This window comes from Myotis nattereri (assembly GCF_964212035.1).
Source record: "Myotis nattereri genome assembly, chromosome: 13".
NCBI lineage: Eukaryota > Metazoa > Chordata > Mammalia > Chiroptera > Vespertilionidae > Myotis > Myotis nattereri.
The window spans coordinates 54,153,156-54,178,020 of NC_138088.1; the positions used below are offsets into that span (position 1 = coordinate 54,153,156).

At 45.5% G+C, this 24,865-nt stretch overlaps 1 protein-coding gene across 1 annotated transcript in view; it reads left to right on the forward strand.

The window, feature by feature from the left end:
* The window catches only part of ENO4 (enolase 4), a 24,047-nt gene extending 1,364 nt beyond the window's left edge, over positions 1-22,683 (forward strand). Inside the window, exons 2-14 of the mRNA XM_081105385.1 lie at positions 2,391-2,519; positions 3,526-3,716; positions 5,659-5,816; positions 7,925-8,094; positions 8,189-8,320; positions 9,754-9,807; positions 11,786-11,842; positions 13,470-13,637; positions 15,955-16,080; positions 17,364-17,559; positions 19,375-19,442; positions 20,180-20,297; positions 22,368-22,683. Of these exons, the coding sequence (XP_080961511.1) occupies positions 2,391-2,519; positions 3,526-3,716; positions 5,659-5,816; positions 7,925-8,094; positions 8,189-8,320; positions 9,754-9,807; positions 11,786-11,842; positions 13,470-13,637; positions 15,955-16,080; positions 17,364-17,559; positions 19,375-19,442; positions 20,180-20,297; positions 22,368-22,516 (1,716 nt within the window). The 3' untranslated portion in view covers positions 22,517-22,683. The remainder of the gene's footprint in view (positions 1-2,390; positions 2,520-3,525; positions 3,717-5,658; positions 5,817-7,924; positions 8,095-8,188; positions 8,321-9,753; positions 9,808-11,785; positions 11,843-13,469; positions 13,638-15,954; positions 16,081-17,363; positions 17,560-19,374; positions 19,443-20,179; positions 20,298-22,367) is intronic.
* The last annotated feature ends 2,182 nt before the right edge of the window (positions 22,684-24,865 follow it).

Genomic DNA, 24,865 nt, shown 5'->3' on the forward strand with positions numbered 1-24,865 from the left:
TTTATATGTTATTTCTCTTAATCCTTGGGACCCCTGTGAGGTGAAAATTATGTTCCCATTTTACAAATAAACTGGCCCAGTGAACTTAAATTTTTCCCAAGGGGTACAAAGAACTGCAGGGAGAAATCAAACCAGGTCTTTGTCCCTAGTACCCAGCAGAGGTCCTGGTACATAGTCGACACTCCCAAACTATTTATAGGATGAATGAATGAATTAATGAATGCAACTCTGAAGTCCACTATTTCTTGCTAGAGGAAATCTTGAAAGTTAACTGGTCCAAGCTCCTCATTTTACAAAGACACCAAGCTTTTGTCTCCGAGCTACTTAGAGCAAAAGCTAAGACTAGAAACTTGGACTCTGGTTCCCTGGTGTAATGCTCTTCCCAGTCTATCAGGCAGCCAGGACTTTAGTTTGCGTAGCTCTCCGAGAGTTTATACTTTGGTTAGAGGCAAAGCCAAATATTTTTTAAAATGGATACTAGATAAGGTGATATACCGTTGTGTGCTAGACTGAGGGACAGATCACTTAAGCTTACTAAAGGATTCAGGGTTGGGAAAGATCCCTGAGGGCTGTAGTGTCTGGGAAAGTTTTGGCTTGGACTTTGAAGGTTGTTAAGGAATTTGGGTGGGCAAAAAAGCCCACTTTTCCTTCTCACTGCCCTAGTTTGAGCCTTCCTTATTCTCACCTAGTCTCTCCTTCTATTGTGTCCATGGCGCATAGTGCTGCCAGCGCAATGTTCCGGATCTTAAATCTGACCATCATTCTTTTGCTTGGAAACTCCTGTGGCTACCGAGTAAGATCAAACACCTTTCGGTGTGTGATTCATAGCGCTCCCCTCTCTACCTCTGGTAACCCTCCCCCCCTCCCTGGCTCCTCCATATGGCCCACTTTCCCCTAAAGCCTGAAGTTTCCCACTTCCCTCCCCTTTCCTTATCCTAGTCCATCTACCAGAAGTATCTACACTGGATTTCTATCATCTACCTGTTGAAATACTGCACCTCCTCCAGTGTTGAGCTCAAATGCCATTTCTTGCATGCTTCTCTTACATATTTTTTTAAAATATATTTTATTGATTTTCTTACAGAGAGGAAGGGAGAGGGATAGAGAGCTAGAAACATCGATGAGAGAGAAACATCAATCAGCTGCCTCTTGCACACTCCCCACTGGGGATGTGCCCGCAACCAAGGTACATGCCCTTGACCGGAATCGAACCCGGGACCCTTCAGTCCGCAGGCCGACACTCCATCCACTGAGCCAAACCGGCCAGGGCACTTCTCTTACATATTAAAGGATTCAGGTCCTTGTGGGCAATAGCAATACTCTTTATTCCTTCCTCACAAAATTCACAGGTGAATCAGGCAGAGGCTTAGCCCTATAATAGACTGTCATCTTGGTGGTCCCCAATGAACCATTCCAACCAGAGTGAACGGACTTGTGAGAGTCCCTTCCACCGTGACTCAGAACTTGGCCTTGTGACTGGCTTTTATCAAAAGCCATTGGCAGGCATGATGCAGAGGCTTGGTAAGTGCTGCCACATCACGTCTGGTAGGTAGTCTTGGAACAGTCCCTCTTAGAATCTAGTCATCATGCTGCTACGCACAAAGACACCCGATCACCCTGCCGCAGGGAGAAAGGTCGTGCAGAGAGAGGCCCTGGTAGTTTGAGATCTGTCCGGATGCTGAGTCATGAGCCTGGCGTGCTTAAGAGAGAGCCCTGCACCTTCTGTCTTAGCTCCTGAGTAGAAACACCATCTCGAATCTTTTTATTCGGGCTCCTTGAGTGGGCTCTCACCGCAGCTTCATTCTCTTTCTTCCATCTCATTCTGGGATCGCTCCCACATGGCTCCTGCTCTTCTCCCACATCAATGAAAGTGCTGTTACCAAGGTTCCAACAATCCTCTTCGACCCGGTGGAGAAAGGAAATGGGGTAATTCTATGCGTGAACTGATGGCCACTGCAGCAGTCTCTGCATAACTCTTCAGCATTCAATTATCAGAGGCCTTGCTGGGAGGAATAAAAACTGGCCCACGTAAGGTTTCTTACGTTTTCATGCAGCCGTGTTCTAGGGACCAATTGACGCTGGTATCTTGGAGGGATAGGTGAGGGCCAGCTAAAGAATGACACAGGGCCTTGAACTAAGAAATGCATGTGAGTTTCTGCTGAGAGTTGAAAAGACAACAGATCACCCCATGTATCGTAGACTCAACATCAGGTGACACCCAAATTTCCGTGAGGGCGGGGCAGTTCCCAGAGCAGCTAGAGCTAGACTCATCCTGGCACGAGGAGGACACTGGGGGTGGGGGGAGTTTGTTAGAAACTAGAGTAACTGTGAATGACCTTTTAAAGGTGAGTTAGGTGTGGTATCCTGACTTTTATCTTTCTGTGTTAAAGGCAAACTGCTTTTCTAAACTTGCGAAGCCACCCACCATCTGCAAAGTGGTGGGGAAGCATGTGCTGGACGGACTGGGGCTTCCCACCCTCCAAGTGGAAATATTCTGCACCATTCAGAATTTTCCCAAGGTACGAGGCCGCCTACATGGGTTCTTGGCTACATTTATTGTCTATTTTGTGGGAAACGAATGTTCTGAAATACAGTGTTTGTGAAACACACCCACATACATTTTTTTTGGTAGGCATGTACATAAAGTAGGAACCATACAATCAACCATGATGGCTTTATTATGTTTCAGTGTAATATGGTACTTGCTAACTTGAAGACGATCCAAGGTGGAGAAAGGAAATGGAGCAAAAATCCTTTGAAAACCTGACATTATTATTATGATGAGTTCCATCAATCTACAGATAGGTTTATAGATTGATATATTTATATCTAGATTCTATGTAGATTTAGAGAGATATAGAGTGAACTACCTAAAGAAAAATGCATTTTCACAATTCTAATAATTCATTTTAATCGCTACATTTTAGTAATTCCTATGCATTGTTAGAAGCAATTTTGCTATAGTTTCTGGAAGGAAAATAATTATGATTAAATCTGTATACTTTTCGCTATTTATTGGAGAGCTAGTGATAAAAATGAGCTTAAATATAAGGTTTTTCTAAGGGGATTTTGTTGTTGTTGCTGCTGCTAATTCTCAACCAAGGATATTTTTTTCTGTTGATTTTTAGAGAGAGTAGAAGGGAAGGAGGGAGGGGAGAAGAGAGAGAGAGAAAAAAAGACACATTGATTGGCTGGCCCAACTGGGGCTGGGGATTGAACCTGCAACCAGGTATGTGCCCTGGACCAGGAATCAAACCCGCGACCCTTCCATGCATGGTTCCACATTCTAACTACTGAGCAACACTGGCCAGGGCCTAAGGGGATTTTAACAAGGCAATAATTTTAAGTGTCCCCTGAAGTTGTGTTCCATAGTATTTCAGTAGCTGTAAAAATACCTCAAGGAAAATTATATATTCTCATTTTCCCTTTGAAAGTAGGGATAAAATATGCACATCAAAAGCCAGATACATCTCCCATTTTCTGCAGGAGGTAGAGAAATTGTAGAACACGTTGTATTCTTTTCAGTACATTTGTTCTGTGATGATGGCGACTCACTTCGAAGTCTCCGAGAACGCCGTGCCCGAGCTAGCTGAAGCGATGGAAGCAGAGAGGTTGGATGCCGTCAGCATTGCTGTGCGGTGGGTCAACGAAAACATCACCCAGGAGCTTCAGGGCCTAGAGCCCTCCAACCAGGCTGAGGTGGACCAGGTGCTCAGGTCAGTCTTCCACTTTGAAATGTAAGTGTGCAGTCCTAGCCGGTTTGGCTCAGTGAAGAGAGCATCAGCCTGCAGACCGAAGCGTCCTGGGTTCGATCCCCGTCAAAGGCACATACCTCGGTTGCAGGTTCCTCCCTGGCCTGAGCCCTGCAGGGGCATGTGCAGGAGGCAACCAATCAATGTGTTTCTCTCACATCGATATTTCTCTCTGTCTTTCCCTCTCTCTTCCACTTTCTCTTTAAAAATCAATGGAAAAATATCCTCGGGTGAGGATTAAAAAAAGAAAGAAAGAAATGTAAGTGTGTGGTATAAATATATATGTTTCCTTTCCATTCACCTGTCAATAAAACAGGTCTCTGATATCCATAGGATACAGCAGTTAGTCAGTTAAGAAGCCTATGCTAAAGCAGCAAGCTTTAGCATAAAATGTTGCTTTTCTTCTGAAAACCATTATTAAAATTTTGCTGTGTAAGGCAAAATTAGGACATAAGGACTTCCAACCTCTCTTCGTGCATAGAGCCTCCTTGGGATTCAGTAAAAAGATTCTCAGGAACAGAATTAAGATTGGAGTTAATGTCCCCTCCCTCCCTCTCCCCGCCTCCTCATATACCCTCATTGAGCATCCCACAGCCTTCCATATAGTCACAATGAATGAGTGATGCTTATTTTCTGTCCTCCAGACACAAGCAGGTCTTCCATACCTTGCCCAGCAGTTGACTCTGAAACGTGAAAACCAAGGGACTGTTTAGTGGGGCTTTGTGAGGATTGTCCTGTGCGCAGTGAAGTGGAGGCTAGCATTTTCCTTTTGTGCGGGTCCAATGCCACCATCTCTTGGCCATACGAAGGTCAACTGGATGCTGTTTCTCAAAGCTTCATCCCCTGCTAAATTGCACATAACATTATATTTGAGTTTGCTCAGAGTTGGATCATGACCCTTGTAAAAACCTTTTTATAAAATTAGTTTTTGGTTTCTGAATGCTGTTACACTTATTCCTTTTGTGTGTATGTGTGTGTGGGGGGGGAGGTTTCCTGTTATTATTCATACCTTCTATTCTGTACATTACTTCTTTTCTGGAGCTTTCCTTCCCCAAACCTCCCATCTGGACTGGCTCCTCTCTAGGCCTACTGCAGAGATGCCGTAAGACATCCCTTCCTTGTTCTCCTGTTGCCAGATCCCAGGTTCTCCTCTTTCTTAACTTGCTGGATTGTTTCCTTTAAAAGTAAGAATGAGAAAAGGATGTAAAGTTTTTGAGTTCTTAACATGTGTGAAAATGTCAGCACTTTGCTCTCATGGTTGACAGTTTAACTGAGTATAGAATCCTTGTTTAAAATCAATTTCTCTCAGCACTTTAATGTCACTGCCCCACCAGCGTCTGGATTATTAATTAGTCTAATGCAAATCAGATTCCCCTGTCTTTGTTGACTTATTGATGCTTTTTTTGTCTACGGGAACTTTTAGCCTCGTTTCTTCGGTGTGACTGAAATTTTATGTTGATGTGCCTAAGGGAGATTTCCCGAAAGTTTTTACGCCCCACCCTCCAGAAAAAGAAGTCCTGCACATAGTGCTACATACTTCATTTTCTATTCTTGACTCATTTTTTCTTCTGACGGTCATTTATTGGAAAAGAAAATTCAATAGCCCTTAATCAAATTACATCTTCAAATTTACTTTACAAATAGAATCAAATCTCAAATTATTTAAAAACAAGGCTGAAATCTTTAAGCATTTATTTCCAGGCCAAAATTAATTTCAGTTCTTGAATACTGTTTCATAATAGCGCCATTGTATTTTGGCCTTGGAAACTGAAGCTGATTGTTCTTAAGTAGCTAAAAAGCAGAGTTAATTATTAAAACATACTGGGGTCAGCACTAAAACATGACCGAAACTACACGGGATAGCCCTAATTATGCCCCTCTACCGCCATATTTTCTTGCCATTAAGGACATTCTTTGAAAATAAAGTGCAAGAAGATAATGAGGGAAAAGAATTGGAAAAGAGCCTGGAAAACTCAGCAGTACACCTGTCTTCCTCTCTGATGCCACCACCACCACCAACTCCTCCTCCTCCACCTCCAGCCAAAAAAAAAGGACAGAAGCAAGGTCAGCGGCTTATCATCTTGCAGAACCTTTAGTAACAAGCATGTGAGGACAAAAGACTGAAGCCCAGACTGCCTTGTTGAGGTAGAGTCTCTTAGGTATCGCCCTAGGTTGGGCTACCAGCAGGTACCATCCATCCTCCATGCTACTTCCTTGCTTGAAGCTTCTATGTTGGGCTGTCAGGGTTTTACCCCATCTCACCCTCCATTTATTTATTAACTTATTTTTGTAAGATGAACATAGTTCTTACCCAGAGGTGAGCATTTACGAAATACACAAAGTGCACTGAATGTGTGGCAATGCCGGAGACAGGGAAGGGGAAGGTGGCATGGGGGACCTTTAACTGCCCCTCAACATTTCCATTAGTTCATCAGGAAGCCACTCCATATTTTAAAGATAACCAACATTTTCTCAGTCCTATGTAACATGTTAATAAACAATGTATTTGGGACACTTTGCTATTGTAAAGCAAATAATCGAAGTCATCATGGCCCTTTGTTCCGTGCCTTCTAACAGTCCCTCCAGTAAGTTAATTCTGGAGCTGCTGCTTGTATTATAACAGTATTTTGTATATCTGTCCAGCTAGAACACTCTCCTTGAGGGCATGAACCATGCTTTGTTCACTTTAGCACTGCCAGTGCCTAGCATGATGCCAAGTGCAAACTAAATACCCACTTAATGTGGTTCCATTGAGTAAAAAAGCACCAGAACCAGAAAGGGACCAAAGAGACCGTGGAGACGAAGTCTCTTATTTCACAGATTCAGATGCTGAGGCCTGGGATGGGGGGGAGAATTGCCTTGGACAAAAAAAAAATATGTTAGACCAATCTCTTGGGAGGACGAGGACAGCCACTACTGAATTACATGTAGAGACCATCAATGGATATTCATTTGGCGGTTGCTTTTGACTGATAGAACGTGGAACACAGAGAAGGGAAGAAGTCAGAGGGGATAGTAACTTGTTAAACATTGACTGTGTGCTAGGTGCTTACTCCACTTATCTTACCTGCTCGACCCAAGTAGCTCTGGGGAAAAGAAGGACAGGAGGACACAAGAGACTAATGATGGACTCAGTGGTACCTGCTCAGCCTGGGTGGCCGAGAACATATGAGAGTGAAAGACGAAGGATTCTGGTTGGATGATTGGATCTGAAGGCATTTCTAAAAGAAAAGGCATTGGCTGGGGGCTGGTGAGAAAGATATCCTATATAATAAAAGGGTAATATGCAAATTGACCCTAATAGCAGAACGACTGGGAATGACTGGTCCCTATGACACACATTGACCACCAGGGGGCAGACGCTCAATGCAGGAGCTGACCCCTGATGGTCAGTGCGCTCCCACAGGGGGAGCTCTGCTCAGCCACAAGCCAGGCTGACGGCTGCCAGCACAGCGGTGGTGGTGGGAGCCTCTCCCGCCTCCTTAGCCGCACTAAGGATGTCTGACTACAGCTTAGGCCTGCTCCCTGCTGGCAAGTGGACATCCCCCGAGGGCTCCCAGGCTGCCAGAGGGATGTCTGACTGCCAGCTTAGGCCCAATCCCCCCGGGGAGCGGGCCTAAGCCAGCAGGTGGACATCCCCTGGGGTTCCCCAACTGCGAGAGGGCACAGGCTGGACTGAGGGACCACCCCCCCTCCCTGAGTGCACAAATTTTTGTGCACCGGGCCTCTAGTATAGATATATGCATGAAGAGATGTTCAACATCAAGCTGGCTATACAAGAGCTGTGGTAGTATAGAGGAAAACAAAGGATCTGGAATCCTCTCTTTTTGAACTTTCTGATAAATATTGGGCAAGTCTTTTGACATCTCTAAGCCCTAGTTTTGTTAGAAGGGAATGTGGGATAGCAATATCTGCCCATATTGGATGTTCTACACATTTCTTAGGCAAAATGCATGCTAAGGACTGAGCACTGGGGAGGGGTAAATGAAGTCGAACAGATAACTTGTTGGGGGTTGAGGTGGAGAATATGTTATTCCCAGCCTCAGTTTTAAACCTTTCTTTATGCTGAGCTTTTGTAGCTGTAAAGTAAAGCCTTAAAAAAAATAGTTTCATAGTTTTCTTAGAGTCAGACTTCCTGAAAAGGAATCTGTTATCCATGTTTTTCCCGCCAGGTCGGAAGAGTACTATCATAGAGAAACCTATCTCACCTCCAGAGCCTGTTGAACCTGTGCTCTGTGGCAGCATGGCCATAGGGGCCGTGTCACTAGCTGTCGCCAAAACCATTGCCGTGCTGGACAGTAACCCTCTGTACTTCCATATCGCATCCCTGAAGCACCATCAGGTTAGTCTCCATCACATTCCGTCACCAGGAGCCTGGGCATCTCGGTATGAAGGGACCATGTTTCTCATTTCCTCTTGCTTTTCTCCCATTTCAGGAACAGCCAGCAAAGCTAACTATTCCTTTGCTAATGGTATCTCTGGTCAGCTGTGGGAAGTCATCGCCTGGGAAGCTGAATTTAATGAAAGAAGTGATCTGTATACCCCATCCTGGATTAATGGCTAAACAAGTACCTTACATTATCTCAGGCTACTTTTTCTAAAAAAAAGATATACTCTATCGTCAATGTGTTTTTAAGTGTAGGTCCCCAGACTTACGACTCCAAAGGAGAGGGAATTAAATGTGAAATGAGAAAAAGCATGTTAACACATCAGGGAAAGGGGAAGAAAGCAAAACCTCCAACAAACGGGAACACGGTCAGACCACCTGGGATCTCGGGTTCATTACAGCGCTGACTCATGCTAGTGGCTCACAGGGGAGCCACTTGCGTGTAACCGTGCAGGCCTTCTCCTGGGAGAGCTGAGCTACCTGGCCCATGCACTCCAGCAGCAACAAGAGGGAGCTGGCACTTTCCTAGCAGCCCATTCTGCTGAGTTAGAAACTCCAGGGCCCGAAGATGAGAGATGGCAGGTTGCCAGGCACATAAGAGAGGGTTAGTGCATGTTTATGGACTATGGAATGAAGGAACCCTAAGTTGCATTTTTACTACTTAGCGGTGTGCTAGTGTCTATATTGTTCTTCATGTCTTGGCTGAGTCAATATCCTTTTTTTAAAATTTTTATTTTGGTTAATACCCAAGGATTGAGTTATGTGCCCTTGACCGGAATCGAACCCAGGACCCTTCAGTCCTTGGGCTGATGCTCTGTCCACTGAGCCAAACCAGCTAGGGCAATATCCTTCTTTAAATACTCATGAAGTATTCTACTAAGTAGGTATTGGGGAGAACTTCAGTGTTCATGCTCTATAGGGGATGTTTAGGGAGAAAGTACAGGAAGCTCCATCCCCTCTGCTAATACAGTGATACAGTGAAAAATCATTGTTTTTTAAACCCCAAGACGGTTTGTGGTAAAGAATTCTTTTTTAAAGAGAATAACCATTGCCTCCCAATTTGTCAGTTGGAGACTAGGCTTTATCTCTGGCTCACCGTCTGTCAGATCAAGTTCAGATCCTGGTGCCAGGATCTTTCCTGTAGTGAAGACTGGGTGTGCGATGTGGGTACCAGAGCACTGGCCCACCGTTCTTTATCTGCCTTCATATGCAGATCCCATTGTCATCAGAATACGCTTTCCCACTCTTTAAATGACCGTGGGTTTACAGGAACTCAAACACTATCATGCAGAATCCCTTCGTGACCTGTGACGTGTAGTGAAAGAAGGTCCCGTCAAGAGACCGTGAAATAGAATGAAGTGAACTTGATCCAACCATCTGAACCAGCCAGCTCTGGACAACGCAGAGAGGATACTGAGGAGGAAGAGCCTCTCATTCATGTTTGATGGACGGGAACCTGAGGGCTGACGATTAGCATTTAATCTTCTGATGTCATAGACCTTGTCAGGGACCCTACAAATATTCTGAGTTAGAAACAGCCGTGTGTGGTGAAAATTTTTATATTTAAAACTTCTAGACTGCCGTTGTGGAAGATCATGTTTATTCTGCTTACAGGGTGTGGAGATGCTTATGGAAATTCAGAAGCAAATAAGCAAGACAATTGAAACGGTAAGTAATTTATGGCATCTGGTTACTGATGCTCATATAACTTCTAGTGCCCAAATTATAGTTGGTTATGGAATTAAGTCAATAGTGTTATTGATATGGAAAATGTGTTCGTTTGCTTTGGGTTTCCCAAGCTTATAAGCTGTGGATCCAGCTTATAATGGTACGTAATCTTGTTTTGATTTCTGAGGCAGCTGGCTCTATGCTAAGATCATCCTTACGATTCATAGGGAAGAGAGGATTTGGCCCCTAGGATGTGAGAGGCAGTTTGGAGTAACAGTTAAGGCACAGGCTCTTGTGTCTGCTTAGAGTTCCAGTGTTGGGCAAACAGGTGCCCTTGACCAAGCAGCCCTCGAGGGGGGCCACAGAGGCAGGATGGCAGGCAGCTGTGAGTTGCCAGCTGTGCCATCATTGACGGGCAGGGCTGAGGCCAGGAGAGGGATCTGATCTTTGCCTATAAATTTGCAGACATGGTACAGAGTCCCCAAATACCCCTCCACCCGGTTTCCCCCAATGTTACAGGACATAATGTAACAGGACAGAATACCATGGTATGCTTGTCAAAATTAAGAAACCAAAATGGCACATTGCTATGAACTAAACTCCAGACTTTATTCAAATTTCACTGGTTTTTCCACTAATGTCCCTTTCCCATTCTAGGATCCAATCCAGGATCCCCCATCCATTTACATGAGGCTTTTGAAAGCCCTAGCCCTTCAGCCCCTATAGGATGGGGGCTGAGGAAGGAACTTTGGCTCCAATGCTGTCTTGCCAGCACAGAGTCCATGCAGGTGGGGGCACCTCCCTCACCTGTAGTGATGGGGTCAGGGAGGAAGCCATACAGTTGATCAGAATTGCTTTAAGCACCAGCTTGGAGCCAGGTCTGTGACACTATTCAGAATGCAAACCTCTTTATGGGTGACCCGCCTGCCGATTTGGAAAAGTTAACCCTGACCTTGCACTCTGCTTTGCCCCTCCTTAGCTGTGTGATGATGACTATCCATCTCATGGGGAGATTGTGAGGAGTAAATGAGTTCAATACAAGCAACGTGCTCAGAGTAGGAGCTGGCATAACAGTGAGCAATACATACTGGTGGTTGTTATCAGAATAGGTGGAGGAAATCCGGCCTCGAGGATGAGGACATTCAGGTTATCTGAGCTTTCTGCATTCAGCCCGACTTTCAAACATCTTACTGCCTTTTGATTATACAAGTAGCTCATGAACGTGCTTGTGAAAATTCAAATACTGGTAGAGCCGGTCACCCCTGCCACCAGCTGCCCACCGTGCCCATGCCTGCCCTGTTCACCACTGTGTCTCTCCTGCCTGGCACATGGACCCTCTCCTGTTATTTTTACCAGGGGAAAGGTCAGCTGACTCCATAGTGCACAGAGCAGGATCACTGTATTTGCATGTACTCAAGTGTGAACCATGCTGATTTTTAACAAGACCCCGTTTATAGCCAGTAAGTGCTGGACATGAAAGTGCAGCCTTATCAGTCCCCCAAATTGTGGGAACGTCTCTTCGGGAAATATCTTTGCTGTTCATCTCAGCTGACTCTAACACACATCAGTCACCAGATTTAATGACCCTTGGCTGTTTCCAAAAGTCACCCCCCCTCCCCCTTGTAGGAGAAAGTTGTTCGTACCCTGATAATATTTGAAACAACATGTTGGGCTTGTGAAAGCAAATCCTACAGTGGTCTTATTCCTTATGGGCAAGGAGAGGACTCTGTATGCATAATACTTTATTTATATGAGTAGAAATGCATGAAAAAGTATCTACACGCCCCATAGATATGATTGGAGGCAGGAGGTAAGGATGAACTAATGGGAACATGTGCCTGATTTTGAGAAATAGTTTAGGGTTTATAAAAGTAGGGAGTGGCTGGCATGATTTGAGTGTGTGTGTGTGTGTGGAGAGAGAGAGAGAGAGAAATAGAGAGATTCACAGTGTGATACCTCGCTATCTTCTGTCCCACAGCCCCCTCCTCCAAAAGCAGAGATGAAGAAAGGGCATAATGGAGGCAAAAGAGGTCAGGTCAGTATCTTGCCTTTTTACCACCCTTGTATGTGACGCAGTTCATCTACGTATTCCCTGCCCCTTGGTCTCTCCCGCAGTCACTTTGCTCCAAGACCAGGGCTAATGCAAGGGGGAGTCTGCACCAAACCAGAGGCACTGAACCAGGCAACCGAGAGCTGGAATATCGCTCAGCCCTCACCTTTCTGCCAGCAGGCATCTAGCCAACCAACGGCTCCGAGGAGCATTCTGAGTAATAGGGTTACATTTGAAACCCGAGGCAAAGTGCTGGGGAAGTTGAATCTCTCTGCTAACTAAATGAAACGCATATCAGGTGCTTTAGATTTTAATCGTGCTACTACCAAGGAGAGAAAGGCACAGAAAGATAGCCACTCCAGATGTAAGCATCTGGTCCCCGAAGACACTGAGGCACCATTTCCAAGGACACATTGCCAGATCTCAGATTTTGCCAGAAGCGTGAGGCACACGGTTCTTGGGAAAGTTTGCCATGCTGGCTGCAAGAGCCTTGGGAGACACGCCGAACTTGTTCAGTTGGTCCCTTTGGTATTGTGGGTGCTCTGAACACAAGAATTTCCCCAACTCTTCCTTTATTGAATAGAAGGTAACTCTCACTAACATTAGAAATGTTGGATGTACTAAAGGGTCCCAGGTTTAATTCCGGTCAAGGGCACGTATCTTGGTTGCAGCTCAATCCCTGATCCCTGGCCCTGGTTGGGGCACATGCAGGCGGCAGCCAATCGATGTGTCTCTCTCACATCTCTGCCTCTCCCCTCCCTTCCTCTCTCTCCATGGGGAAAATATCCTCGAGTGAAGATTACAACTACAATAAAAATGTTGGATGGTTCTTAGAATTAACTAGGGCTACTGCCAGTGACAAGGGGATATTTAGAGCTAGGTTCACATTAGCTCTTGAGTGTGGTTCACACACACACACACACACACACCCTTAAGCCCTCAGGACTGATATCGCTTCAACTTATGTGATGATCACATGGTGCATGGTTTATGGCCCAGGCACGTCAAGGCTGGCCTCCCGGGAGAGGTGTGTGGCTGCCTTGCCCTGGCGTCCTTTGACTCCTCAGATCTTCTCCCACTGAAATCTACCCTCAGCTGCACCCTCTGAGCTGAGGTCTTCAGTCCTTTTTAAAATGAAAGCCCTCCTGAAGGAGGGCTGCAGTGCTAAGTGTTAGCAGTTCTATTCTCCTAAAGGAAAAGGGAGCACGGGAAAGAGCAGGTTTGGGGGAAGAGGGCAGAGGGAGGGACTGGCAGGACAGACCTTTACAGGGACAGCCTGGAAAGTCACCAACCTGGTGGTGCAGCTCAGGTGAGCCCATAAGCCAGGGCAGAGCCAGTAAAGGGATAACACACGCACCCAGAAGACAGGGAAGTTGTTCTCCAGGCCCCGCTCGAAAACCTCGGCAAGGAAAGGAAGAAAATTACTCCCAGACACCGCAGGGCAAACCTGTGCCCCGAGGTCACCCAGAGGTGAGTGGGACCGAGACAGGATTAATCCAGAATCAGAGGAGCCCCTCTCTGGAGAGTTGTTTCTAAAATGCACCCAACTCGGGAGACTCCCAGAACAGTGACGTGCTGTGTTCACACCCGTCATTTTCCTTTGACCTTGCAGCAGCCGGTCACTGGCAAGATGTCCCATCTGGGCTGCCTGACCATCAATTACGACACCATAGAGCAGCCCCTGCTCACCATACAAGGAATCTGTGCGAACCTGGGGCTAGAACTGGGGACGAATCTGTATCTGGCCATCAACTGTGCTGCGCATGAGCTGGTGGACTATGTAAGTTTCTTCTGCAGAACATTTGCTTTTGGTTGACGTCACATTATTTTTAAGTTAGAACTGAAAGGAAGAGCTGATCTGTATATTTTTCAAATAGATCTCTTTTTGTTGTTGCTAATTTAAAGGGGTGGGGGTGGGTCCAAATATAAATGGAGTTAGCTAATGACCAGAGAATACATGATTTTTAAAAAGAAACAGAAAACATCCTAAGTATATATAGACATTCTGTCATAAAAGTGACTAGAATGGGTTGCTTACATTGCAATCATGAGAGCTATTGAAACATAATTTCACGGATTGGGATGTTTTGCTGAGTACAGTCACTTGGTTGGTAAATGCTGAATTTGTCAAGCGTGAAAAGTAGACCCGCTCTAAGTGTGTCGTGATAAACCCTTCTAGACACGTGGCTCTCGGAGTTTGTGCTGTGACTCACTTTTTAAATATAAAAATATTTCCAAGTTATTGAAGTTTATGGGTATATTTAGAGAATATACCCAATTAAGCCCATCACAGTGTTATCCACAGTCTGGGGAGGGCAGAGTGTTAGTGATGAAACTTCACCTAGGGACCACACCACATGAAGTTATTTTAAAAAGCAAGAGAATGGAAAACAGGTTTTATCTAAGAATGTTGTAGCCCTCACTTCCTTTATCAGCAATTAACCTTTAAATGTGGGAAGTACTTATGTTACGAAAGCTATTACAGGTTGTCTGTTTCATACACATACTTTTTCCAAATTCATAAATGCTGAGTCCAGGTTTTATAAAATGCCCAGCACGTTCATATGCATTTATGGTGACTTGGTAGTTAATGTCAAATTCAGAAGATATGACCAAATAGAATTTCACTTTGATTTAGCATTCTAACTTTCAATTTCAAAGGAGAATCTGAACAGTATATAGAAACCCTAAGTTTCAGCTGATTTCTAAAAGTTCTTTTACTTTTCTAAAGAAACTAAGCACATAAAGGAATGTTTAATGTAATTTCCTGTTCTTCGCGTAATGATTGGTTCCTAGGCATACCATTAAGAAAAATAATTGCATGTTTTCATCAGCAACGAATACCAAGAACTATGACTATACTGACTCCTAGTGCTAACTTGAATGGGTATTTATTGCTCAGATTGGGTAAAATATATTAGCTTGACATCACATAATTCTTACCATAATGTTAGTTCAAAGTCTAGCATTTCCTTACTGACAAGATAGGAGTTTAAAACGTTCAAGTATAGAAACTAAAAGTTCTTGCCCGTCGCCAGTTTGGCTCAGTGGATAGAGTGTCAGCCTGAGAACTGAAGGGTCCCAGGTTCGATTCCAGTCAAGGGCACGTTCCTTGGTTGCAGGTTCCATCCCTGGCCCTGGTTGGGGCGCGTGCGGGAGGCAACCAATCGATGTGTCTCTCTTAAGTCAATGTTTCTCTCTGTGTGTCTCTCTCCCTCCCTTCCACTCTCTAAAAATCAACAGAAAAATATCCTCAGATGAGGATTAACAACAACAACAAATAAACTAAAAGTCCTTGATGCTATTCAGTGTGGAAAAAGTTATGAAGTTCTTTGCATTATGGATTTCTTAAGAACCTGCTCATTCCAGTGGAATCCAGTCCATTAGCGGCAGCAGGAAGTCACTAGCAAACCAAACAGCCATTCCGTTCCCTTCCAGCTCCCTCAGTATCCCAGGTGCCATCCCTGAACACAGACTTGGAGGAAGGGTGCTGTATTACAGAGAACCTACAGATCCCACAGCCCTGCTAACCTCTGTACCTAATGACTTGGGGGCTCACCAGACTTCAAATGAATGGGGCTGCACTAGAATTACACTTTCAGGACAGAACTGGTACTACTAGAACCTGCATGCTGAGAGAGGAGTGCCTTCACATAATCACTTTATCTTTCAAAAGCCTAGCCCTGCTTTTCAAATTCTAGAATATTCCCAGCAGAAGAAATCCGCTTGTTCAGTGTGAGTTGGAAGATGGTGGGTTCTGGCGAGTGGGCAGGTTTACGTGGCGCTATGGTTTGTTTTATGAACTTAGGTTGTTGCCCATCTATCTAAGCACCACATCATAAACCTTAGTTTTTTGTGCAGAAGGCTTCATCCGAAGTCACTGGGTGATGCATCAAAGGGGATGGTGACTTGCTTTCCCCAGGTTCATATGGAACAGACGTTAAAAGTAAAATGGGTATATTTCTTATGTGAATATGGCCTGAAAAGAATCTGTTTGCAATCTTTTATGTGAAATGAATGAAAATGTGTTTGAACCCCATCTTTAACATTTGAGGAATTCAGTGTTTACCCTCTAATATCTTCCTTACACTCGCCAGAGTAAGGGGAAGTATGAAGTGATGATGGGAACATACAAAAACACCACTGAGATGGTTGACCTGTATGTGGATCTGATCAGCAAGTTCCCTTCAATTATCGCCTTAATTGATCCTTTCAGGAAAGAGGTAAAAGGATTCGCCTTGAGTTTTATAATAAAATCTCATTCTTTTGGATCTGTCATTTGAAATGTGTTGTAATTTGGGCTGGGAATCAGTTGCTTTCTTCCGGCATCTATGGGAAAAGGCACTTACTAAGCAAATGAATCGCAGAAACACAATGACCTAGGAGTGTGCCTGTCCACGGAATGAAGCAAGCTATCCCCAGGCACTTCAGGAGTAGCCGTACATTTACAAGCAACTTAACTGAGGGCACTGAGCCCGCTGTGCTAGCGGGAGCCTCAATAGGTTAATCATAGATCATTTTCAAGTGCTCATGGACACAGGACTTCCACTAGGCCAGGGGTCCTCAAACTACGGCCCGCGGGCCACATGCAAGTACAAATATTGTATTTGTTCCCGTTTTGTTTTTTTTACCTCAAAATAAGATATGTGCAGTGTGCATAGGAATTTGTTCATAGTTTTTTTTTAAACCATAGTCCGGCTCTCCAACGGTCGGAGGGACAGTGAACTGGCCCCCTGTTTAAAAAGTTTGAGGACCCCTGCACTAGGCCAACTGTTTTTAACCTAAATCCAGTTACTGCATATGCAGGAGAGTAACAAAGCCATATATTTTTTTTAAAGGTTTGACTTACTTTAATCTATTCAAGCTACTGCCTCTAACAAGGGTTGTTTATGTGCCACAGAAGACCATCTCTCTCCCTTAAAGAGAAAAACTGAAATTCTCTATTTATGAATGTGAGAACCATTAGATGAACTGAACAGACACCCTCTCTGAGATAACGCAGGGTTTCACATCTGGGGCAGGAAGTGTCGGGTCTGGTTGGGAGCCCCAGGCTCTCTCAGTCCTGTCTTCCCTTTCACGGCCTTAGCTCCACCCAGGCGCTTGCGGGAGGCACAGACTGAGCTTGGGCTTTCATCTTGTCTGTTTACCAGAAATAACAGTAGAACCTTCTAACCAGCCAATCTTTAGCAACATTACGGGTAATACAGTGGGAAAGGAAAGCCTGGGTTTGAAGAGCTTCAGAACCAACGTGGAGAATAGCAACTAATGTGTATAAACATTTTATTCACTAGATCTTTACGCTCAAATGTAATCGTTTTAAGCTTCTGCTCCGAGGAGCTCGTTAATCCGTGTGGCTGTGGTGTAGGCACCCTTCAGCTGCAGGTGCGAAAGAAAACCATTGTGTGTTATCTCAGAAAGGCGTACAACTGTATGTGCTATATGATTCCTGTTGTTCTGTGGTTGTGTTCAATACCTTATAACGATCAATTCTTAAATATTCACCCAGGACTCTGAACAGTGGGACAGCCTCTATAATGCTCTTGGTTCCAGGTGTTACCTAATTGCAGGAAGTGCCTCCAAAAGCATTTCCACACTTCTAGAGGAAGGCAACATCAGCACCCCCAAATCCAGTGGGCGGATCATAAAGCACACCAATCAAACGACGATGTCCGACTTGGTGGAAATAAGCAACCTCATCGACAGTGAGTAAAAAAGTCGAGGTCGCAAAGACTCAGCACGAACTCGGTTATACAAGAAGCCGAAAACAGGCTGTACGGGGCTAATAAGAAGCATGAGCTAAACCTGGGAGGGAAAAAACAAACCCCGGCCCACCGCCTATGAGAGATCTGGTGCTGGGAAATAAAAGCGGCGTCTTCACTCCCCGGCGCCCCCGGTCAGCCCCAGCCCCGGAGGGCATCTCCGTTAGAGAGGGCCACCACGAAGGTGTGGCCAGGCCACTGCCCTGTCAGCTGCACATGACAGGACAGGGATCCCACTTGCCCACACTGGCTTTTTTTATTTTTTTTTATCCCTCAGATTTCACTTTCTTACCACCTTGAGGTCTTTCAACATGCTGCCCCCTCAGCCTAGAATGCTTTGCCCTGTCCTGTTACTTGGCTCCCTATTCCTGACCCTTCAGGTCGTCCTGCCTTAAGTGAAGCCTCCTCTTGGCATATACAGGGTGGGGCAGAAGGAGCTTTGCAGTTGTGAGTACTGAAGCAGAGTTTATTCGTGTATTATTACTTATTACTATGTTATTGGCCGTACAAATAACTGTAAACCTACTTTTGTCCCACCCTGTCTCTGCCTTCCCTGACTCCCTCCACCCCTTGCAGCAAACCTTTCTCATAGCAGCTTTATATTTATTTCCCCTTTGTAGTACTGGCCACAATTACTCGTACAATTATTTAATGCCGGGTACCTCCCACTTGACTGTAGACTTCCACGAGTTCATGGGAGTCTTGTTCACTTACGCACAGTCCCTGAAATATAAATATCAGAAAGTAGGCAGAAGGCTAGTCTCAGACCTGGAGCAGGACTCAAAGTGGGACTGGCATCCAGGGGCCTGAGCGGGTGCCGGAGAAAGGAATGAGATGCCTGTAGACCCCAGGCCTGAGGCTGCCCTGGTCCAGGGCCCAAACTCGACAGTCAGACCATCACTCACTTCAGGTTGCCACTGTAGCTCCCGCCTCTGAACACGCAAACACTGTCCCTGTAGGGAGAACTTTGGCTCATACTCCTTGTAGACTTGGGTAAATCCCAAGGGGTTTTGAGATCCTGAAATGATTAAATACTATCCACGCTGCTCTTCTGATAAGTCAACATTCAGAATGACAGGCTCCTTTGAATAAAATTCTACACAGTGAGTTGTAAAATACATTAGGCCAGTGGTTCTCAACCTTCTGGCCCTTTAAGTACAGTTCCTCATGTTGTGACCCAACCATAAGATTATTTTCGTTGCTACTTCATAACTGTAATGTTGCTACTGTTATGAATCGTAATGTAAATATCTAAAACACTGTCCCTGTGAAAGGGCTGTTCCACCACCAAAGGGGTCGCGACCCACAGGTTGAGAACCGCTGCATTAGGTACATCAACTCCCCATGCGATGCCTGGCATTTAAATGTCCTGACTCAAAGATGCACTTTTCCTCATTGAACAAGCACGGAATTGAATCGTGTAGTACAGCTGTGGTCTTAGAAATGCTATCGATCTAATTTGAGCATTTCCCCCCTTTAGGGGTAATACAATTTGTCATACCTTAAATTTGACGAAAGGTAGCATTCATTTAGTATTTAGCATCCAAGCTACTGGAAAGGGGTGAACAGATAAAACCAGGTATTGCGGGGAAAGGGGAAGTAAATATTTGGGTTAGAATTCTTAGGTGGTCAAACAATTGAATTGTCACGGGAAACTTTTAAATCTCTGGGCATTTTTACATGTTGCTCTCAGAGGCTCATGCATTTGCAAACTGTTTCTGTACCGTGGGAAGCTGAAAAGAACTCCTCTGCCTGCAGGTAAGAAGCACGTGGCTGTCTTTGGAAGCGCGGAAGGGGAGTCTGCAGATGACAGCCTCGTGGACCTGGTAAGTGCTGCAGGCTGGTCAACTGCAGAATTGCCAAAGCACCGCTTTTATCGGGAACTGGTATTTCAGAGAAATATAGGCTTTGGCGGAGAAAGTCCTGTAACCTTTTAAAAAATAGACTTGCCTCCTCCCTTTTGCGAAGAGCTAAACTTTGACCTTTTAAAAAGAAGAGAAATGGAAGTCCTGGGGAAAAGGGTGAGCACCCTTAAATGACTGGGGTGTGCACCTGCCGTCTCACCTCCCAGAATGAAGTGAGGAAGGCCGGCACGCTCTCAGGCAGTCAGCGTGCCTACACGGCCAGGGAGGGGTGTGACGCAGTGACACTCTCTGTCTGACACCCTCAGCTTTAAGCAGGCCCCCTTATCCATATAAGACAAAAAAATGGAAGTGATGAGAGAAACACGCAAACAGCACACAGGGAGAGTGTCCTTTCAGCAAAAGGTGATTTCTCCATTTCAAAAAAGTTGTCTTTTGCCCTAGCTGGTTTGGCTCAGTAGACAGAGCGTCAGCCTGCAGACGAAAGGGTCCCGGATTCAATTCCTGCCAAGGGCACGTGCCTAGGTTGCGGGCTCAACCCCCAGTAGGGGGTGTGCAGGAGGCAGCCGATCAATGGTTCTCTCTCTCATCATTGATGTTTCTATCTCTCTTCCTCTCCCTTCCTCTCTGAAATAAAAAAATTAATTAATTAAATAAAAAATAATCAATAAATAAAATAAGTTGTCTTTTCCCTGCTTAAGGCCATTGGACTGGGTGTCCAGTTTATCAAGTTGGGAGGTCTTTCTCGCGGCGAACGGGTGACCAAGTACAACCGCATTTTCACTATCGAGGAAGAACTTGTCCAGAACGGGACGCTGGGTATGTGCTGCTTGTTTTGTTTTCACTTGGCCGTGAACAAGAGAACAAAGACAGGAAGAGGGGGAATAGAAGTCCCCCAGCAGGAGGGCAGGGGACTCCAAAGGCTAGAAATAAGAGCTGACAAACCAGGATGGCATGGGCCACAATGTGCATTGTTTCCTTAATGGATTATCTGTTTACCTGAATGTTTAACACTCTCGCCAGCTGTTCCTCTTGATAAATAGGCTGCGTGATGCTTTTCAATAGAATTGATTGATTGGAATCTCCAAGTCTACCTTTTGTTGTGGTACAAATCAAAGCTGAGGTTTCTCTGCACAACCCAGGAGAATTAAAGGCAGGTTTTTCCTGATGGCTTTTGGAAACCACTCATTTTTCTGAAGACAACAAGTAGGCAGCGTGTTCATGTTAATGATGTGCTTTGGGAAGGCTGTCGTCTCAAGAGAAAGGAACCAATCACCCATGACATGAAACCTTGGTAAATTTGCATGGGTCCAATCACCTTGTATACTGGTTTAACTGGAGAGAAACACCCCAAATATGCAGTTTTACTTTTTATATTATTGATGGTGATGGCCAAAAGTACCTTTGTAGCACAGAGACATTAAAACAGCGGTTCTCAACCTGTGGGTCGCGACCCCTTTGGCGGTCGAACGACCCTTTCACAGGGGTCGCCTAAGACCATCCTGCATATCAGATATTTACATGATGATTCATAACAGTAGCAACATTACGGTTATGAAGTAGCAATGAAAATAATTTTATGGTTGGGGGTCACAACATGAGGAACTGTATTTAAAGCGCCAGAAGGTTGAGAACCACTGCATTAAAAGAAACCAATAGTTATTGTGGAATTCTAAAGCTACTTTGTATTTTAAGATAGGATAAATGAATTGGTATACTGAAAACAGTATATGTTATTTACACAGTGCTGACAATTAAAACATGACCCTTTCTTGGATGCTGTAAATGAAGTCTATTGAAGGAGGTAGATGCATTGTAGACTGTATTGGGGAGCACACCCATGGAAGCAAGGAAGCAGTCCTACTCTATGACTCAATACATACATCAAAGAGGAAAAAATAGAGACACCAACAGAACTTGTGATTATAAATTTGTCATGTTTACCATCATGATCCTGAAACACACCCTAAGATTCACAGAAAAGGAAGATATAATCGGGAGGCCATTTCTGAGTCACATAAAGGCAGTCAAAAATTACTTGGTGTTGTTTGGTGTGTGACACAGGCCTGTTGTTTCAAACAGGTAACAGTATAGTCTTCCTACACACGCCTGATTATTTTTTATGTCACACTGACTCATGGAAGCCTTAGGTTCTTACACGACTTACCACATCTCCAGCCAGACCTCCTACCACGAGGGAAACAGCTGCTTCAGGGCATCCAAAAGGACCCTCGTGACCGGGGACCAGCCCTCCCTGGTGGCAGCGCAGGCCCCTGGATGCACAGATGAATGAGAATGCTTGGACACTGGCGGTGCTCCATAAACATGAGCAAACCGAGCGCCGGGAAAACAGCTAAGGAAACACGGTCCCTGCCTGCGGTCCCTGCCACGGTCCCCAGACCGCAACAGTCTCAGTCAGCACTCGTTTACCGCGGGGACCAGACCGCAACAGCCTCAGTCAGCACTCGTTTACCGCGGGGACCAGACCGCAACAGCCTCAGTCAGCACTCGTTTACCGCGGGGACCAGACCGCAACAGCCTCAGTCAGCACTCGTTTACCGTGGGGTAGTCAGTGGCAACGGTTTGTGCTCATGTACAGGACGGGCCTTCCCTCTAATTTACCTTCTTCCTCGTAGCCTTTCCTGCTAAGCCACTGCCCAAGTCCGCCGCATGTGGAATGTCCCAGAAGGCTGTGGAAGGGTGCAGTGCACACCGAGAAGAACAAGTGTCCCGCAGTTAATGTGTAACCAAAACAGGCCCGTTGGAATGGTTCTGGAACCCTCTCTGATGGTGGTGGGGCACCTCTGAGGATGATCTTTAAATCAAACAGCATCGGCCTCGGCACCACTGGATCGGACAGTGAACACTGTTGTCGTTGCTTTCCAATAGGTTTCAAAGGAGAACTCACCTTCGTCCAGCTGAACGAGGAAGACGAACAGGCTGCCGAGGAGCCGGAGGCCGCGGCTGCCGAGGCCGGTGAGCTGCCCGGGCGCCCGGAGCCCATCTTCCCCACAGAAGTCATAGAGGAAGCGGCCTGAGCTCGAGCGCTTCCGGACCGGGCTGTCCACACCCACGTCCAGCCACATCCGTGTTTTCAGGCCGCAGGTCTGAAGTCTGTCTTCTTCATCTTGGTTTTGCTCTAAAACTTCACCAACTTTGTGCTTCTTCTCCTTTACCATTTGGTGAAATACACATATAGCCTTTCTGCCTGTGTGCGGCCCGTGTCTCACAGCCATCACACTTCCAGGGAGGTTCTATTTACGTACCTGCGCTCCTGTCCATCGGGGAGGGAAGGGGATGACCTCGTAAAAGTATCCGGGACTTGTGTTGCCAGCTCCGGACTCAGTTCAAACACCTCACACTTTACAAATGAAAACATCTCTGAGAAGCAAATCTTTTCCACCAGGAGCTCTCTGTGCTGGGAGCATGTGTGCATCTGCGTTTACATTACACACCTGTGCTAGGAAGCACAGACACGGTTTTGTAGCCAACCTCACGCGGGAGTAGGAGAGTTTCACCGTCCTGTGTAACAGCCAAGCAGTTGCCTTGGCCCCGATTCCCTCCTCTTTCTAAATGTTAGTTTTTCTTGTATTATGTATATCCTTGGGAGTCTCCTTCAGTCCTTCTCGGAACAGGAATGAGAGTAAGTGAATAAACACATGCATGGGTGGATAACTATCCTTAAGGGAATGAAATGCTCACTTATTGACATAACAGCACCTGACAGGTGACTGAAGACGGTGCAGGTGTAGGGTGACTGCCCCGCCCGCTGTGAGCCAGCAGAGAAGGAACAGAAATGAACTCTCTCCATCACGTACCTACGGATACCACCTGCTTTGTATGGGTTAGATTCTCTGTAAAAAGTTACCATTTGCTTTACCCAAAAATTATATAAATTGCTATGTACTGACGTATGGGAGAGTTGGCTAAACTTAGATTTCTGGCATATTCTATATGTTGTCACTAAACACATGGAGGACCTCTCCTCTTGAAGAGGACTAACAGGGAAAAGTCATGGTCTGATGCCCAGGCCTTTCCCTCTAAGCCAGTGGTTCTCAACCTTCTGGCCCTTTAAATACAGTTCCTCATGTTGTGACCCAACCATAAAATTATTTTCGTTGCTACTTCATAACTCTAATGTTGCTACTGCTATGAATCATAATGTAAATATCTGATATGCAGGATGGTCTTAGGCGACCCCTGTGAAAGGGTCGTTCGACCACCAAAGGGGTCGCGACCCACAGGTTGAGAACCGCTGCTAAGCAATGACTCAAGGTCGGTTTCAGGGCCGAGTCTCCCAGAGCCCGGGCAGGAGGACTGGGGTGTCAGTCCACGCCGGGAGAAGAGCGTCCAGGCTGTGGCTGCTACCGCCTCTCCTGCTGCTCACAGCAAACAGGGGATCTGAGAAACTGGAGGGAAAGTCCATCTTAAAGGCAGGAGGAACGGACTGGGTGTTCACATGGCCTTTGCACGTGTACATGGGTATGCACACACACACGCATTGAAACATGGGAGATCATATAAGAGCATGCCCTGGAACTATGATACAAGTTATAATTGGATGACTGAAACCAGAGAAAAAATGTACAACTAAGTAAATAGTTAAATGAAGTGAACCAATGAGGTGATTGATGACCTCAACCCGATCAGCACTTTAATTTCAGCGCAGAGCGCAGCCCATTCACCTTGACCGCACTTGAGGACTGGGGCCACCAGTGGGTAGGTAGCATTTTAACTTAAAAATTTTTTTAAAGTGATAGGCACTGTTTCTGTTTTCTCTGTCTACATTTATTATGTGACAGGTAATAGATCTAGAGCAGATAGATCATCTGTAAGATACCAACTGTAAAAGAGGTGAAAGAAACCAGTCATGTCCCATTTTGAGAAACGACAGAGGGACTGGGAAAGGTCAGTGTGCGGAAGAAACTTCCATCCGGCCCTTAAGCGGGAACTGCTTGGTGACCCTCCCAAGGTCAGTGATGATGATGATGGACGGCCATCCACCCTCCCCCACTTAGTTCCACAGAAGCTCAAGTTGTCCCATGACTGAAGTGATTACACATGTATAGTGTGCATTTAGGAATATCATCCAAACTTTGTTTTGTAAGATTCTGTGATATGGACTATCATTGACCTGACAGACAACCTTCAAATTGTCTGGAAAGATAAACAGTGATTTTTGCCTGTACTACTCCATTTCCAACATCTTACTGTTACGATGGATAACTGCACTGCCCCTTCCAATTGTACAACAGCCTATGGAGGGTATCTATACTTTTTATCTGCAAAGAGCTACGAGCGTACCTTGAAGACACAAGCACCAGTCTTCCCAGGTCTCCCACCCCCCGCCTAACTGCTCGCTGACAACGACACCACAGCAGGGGCAA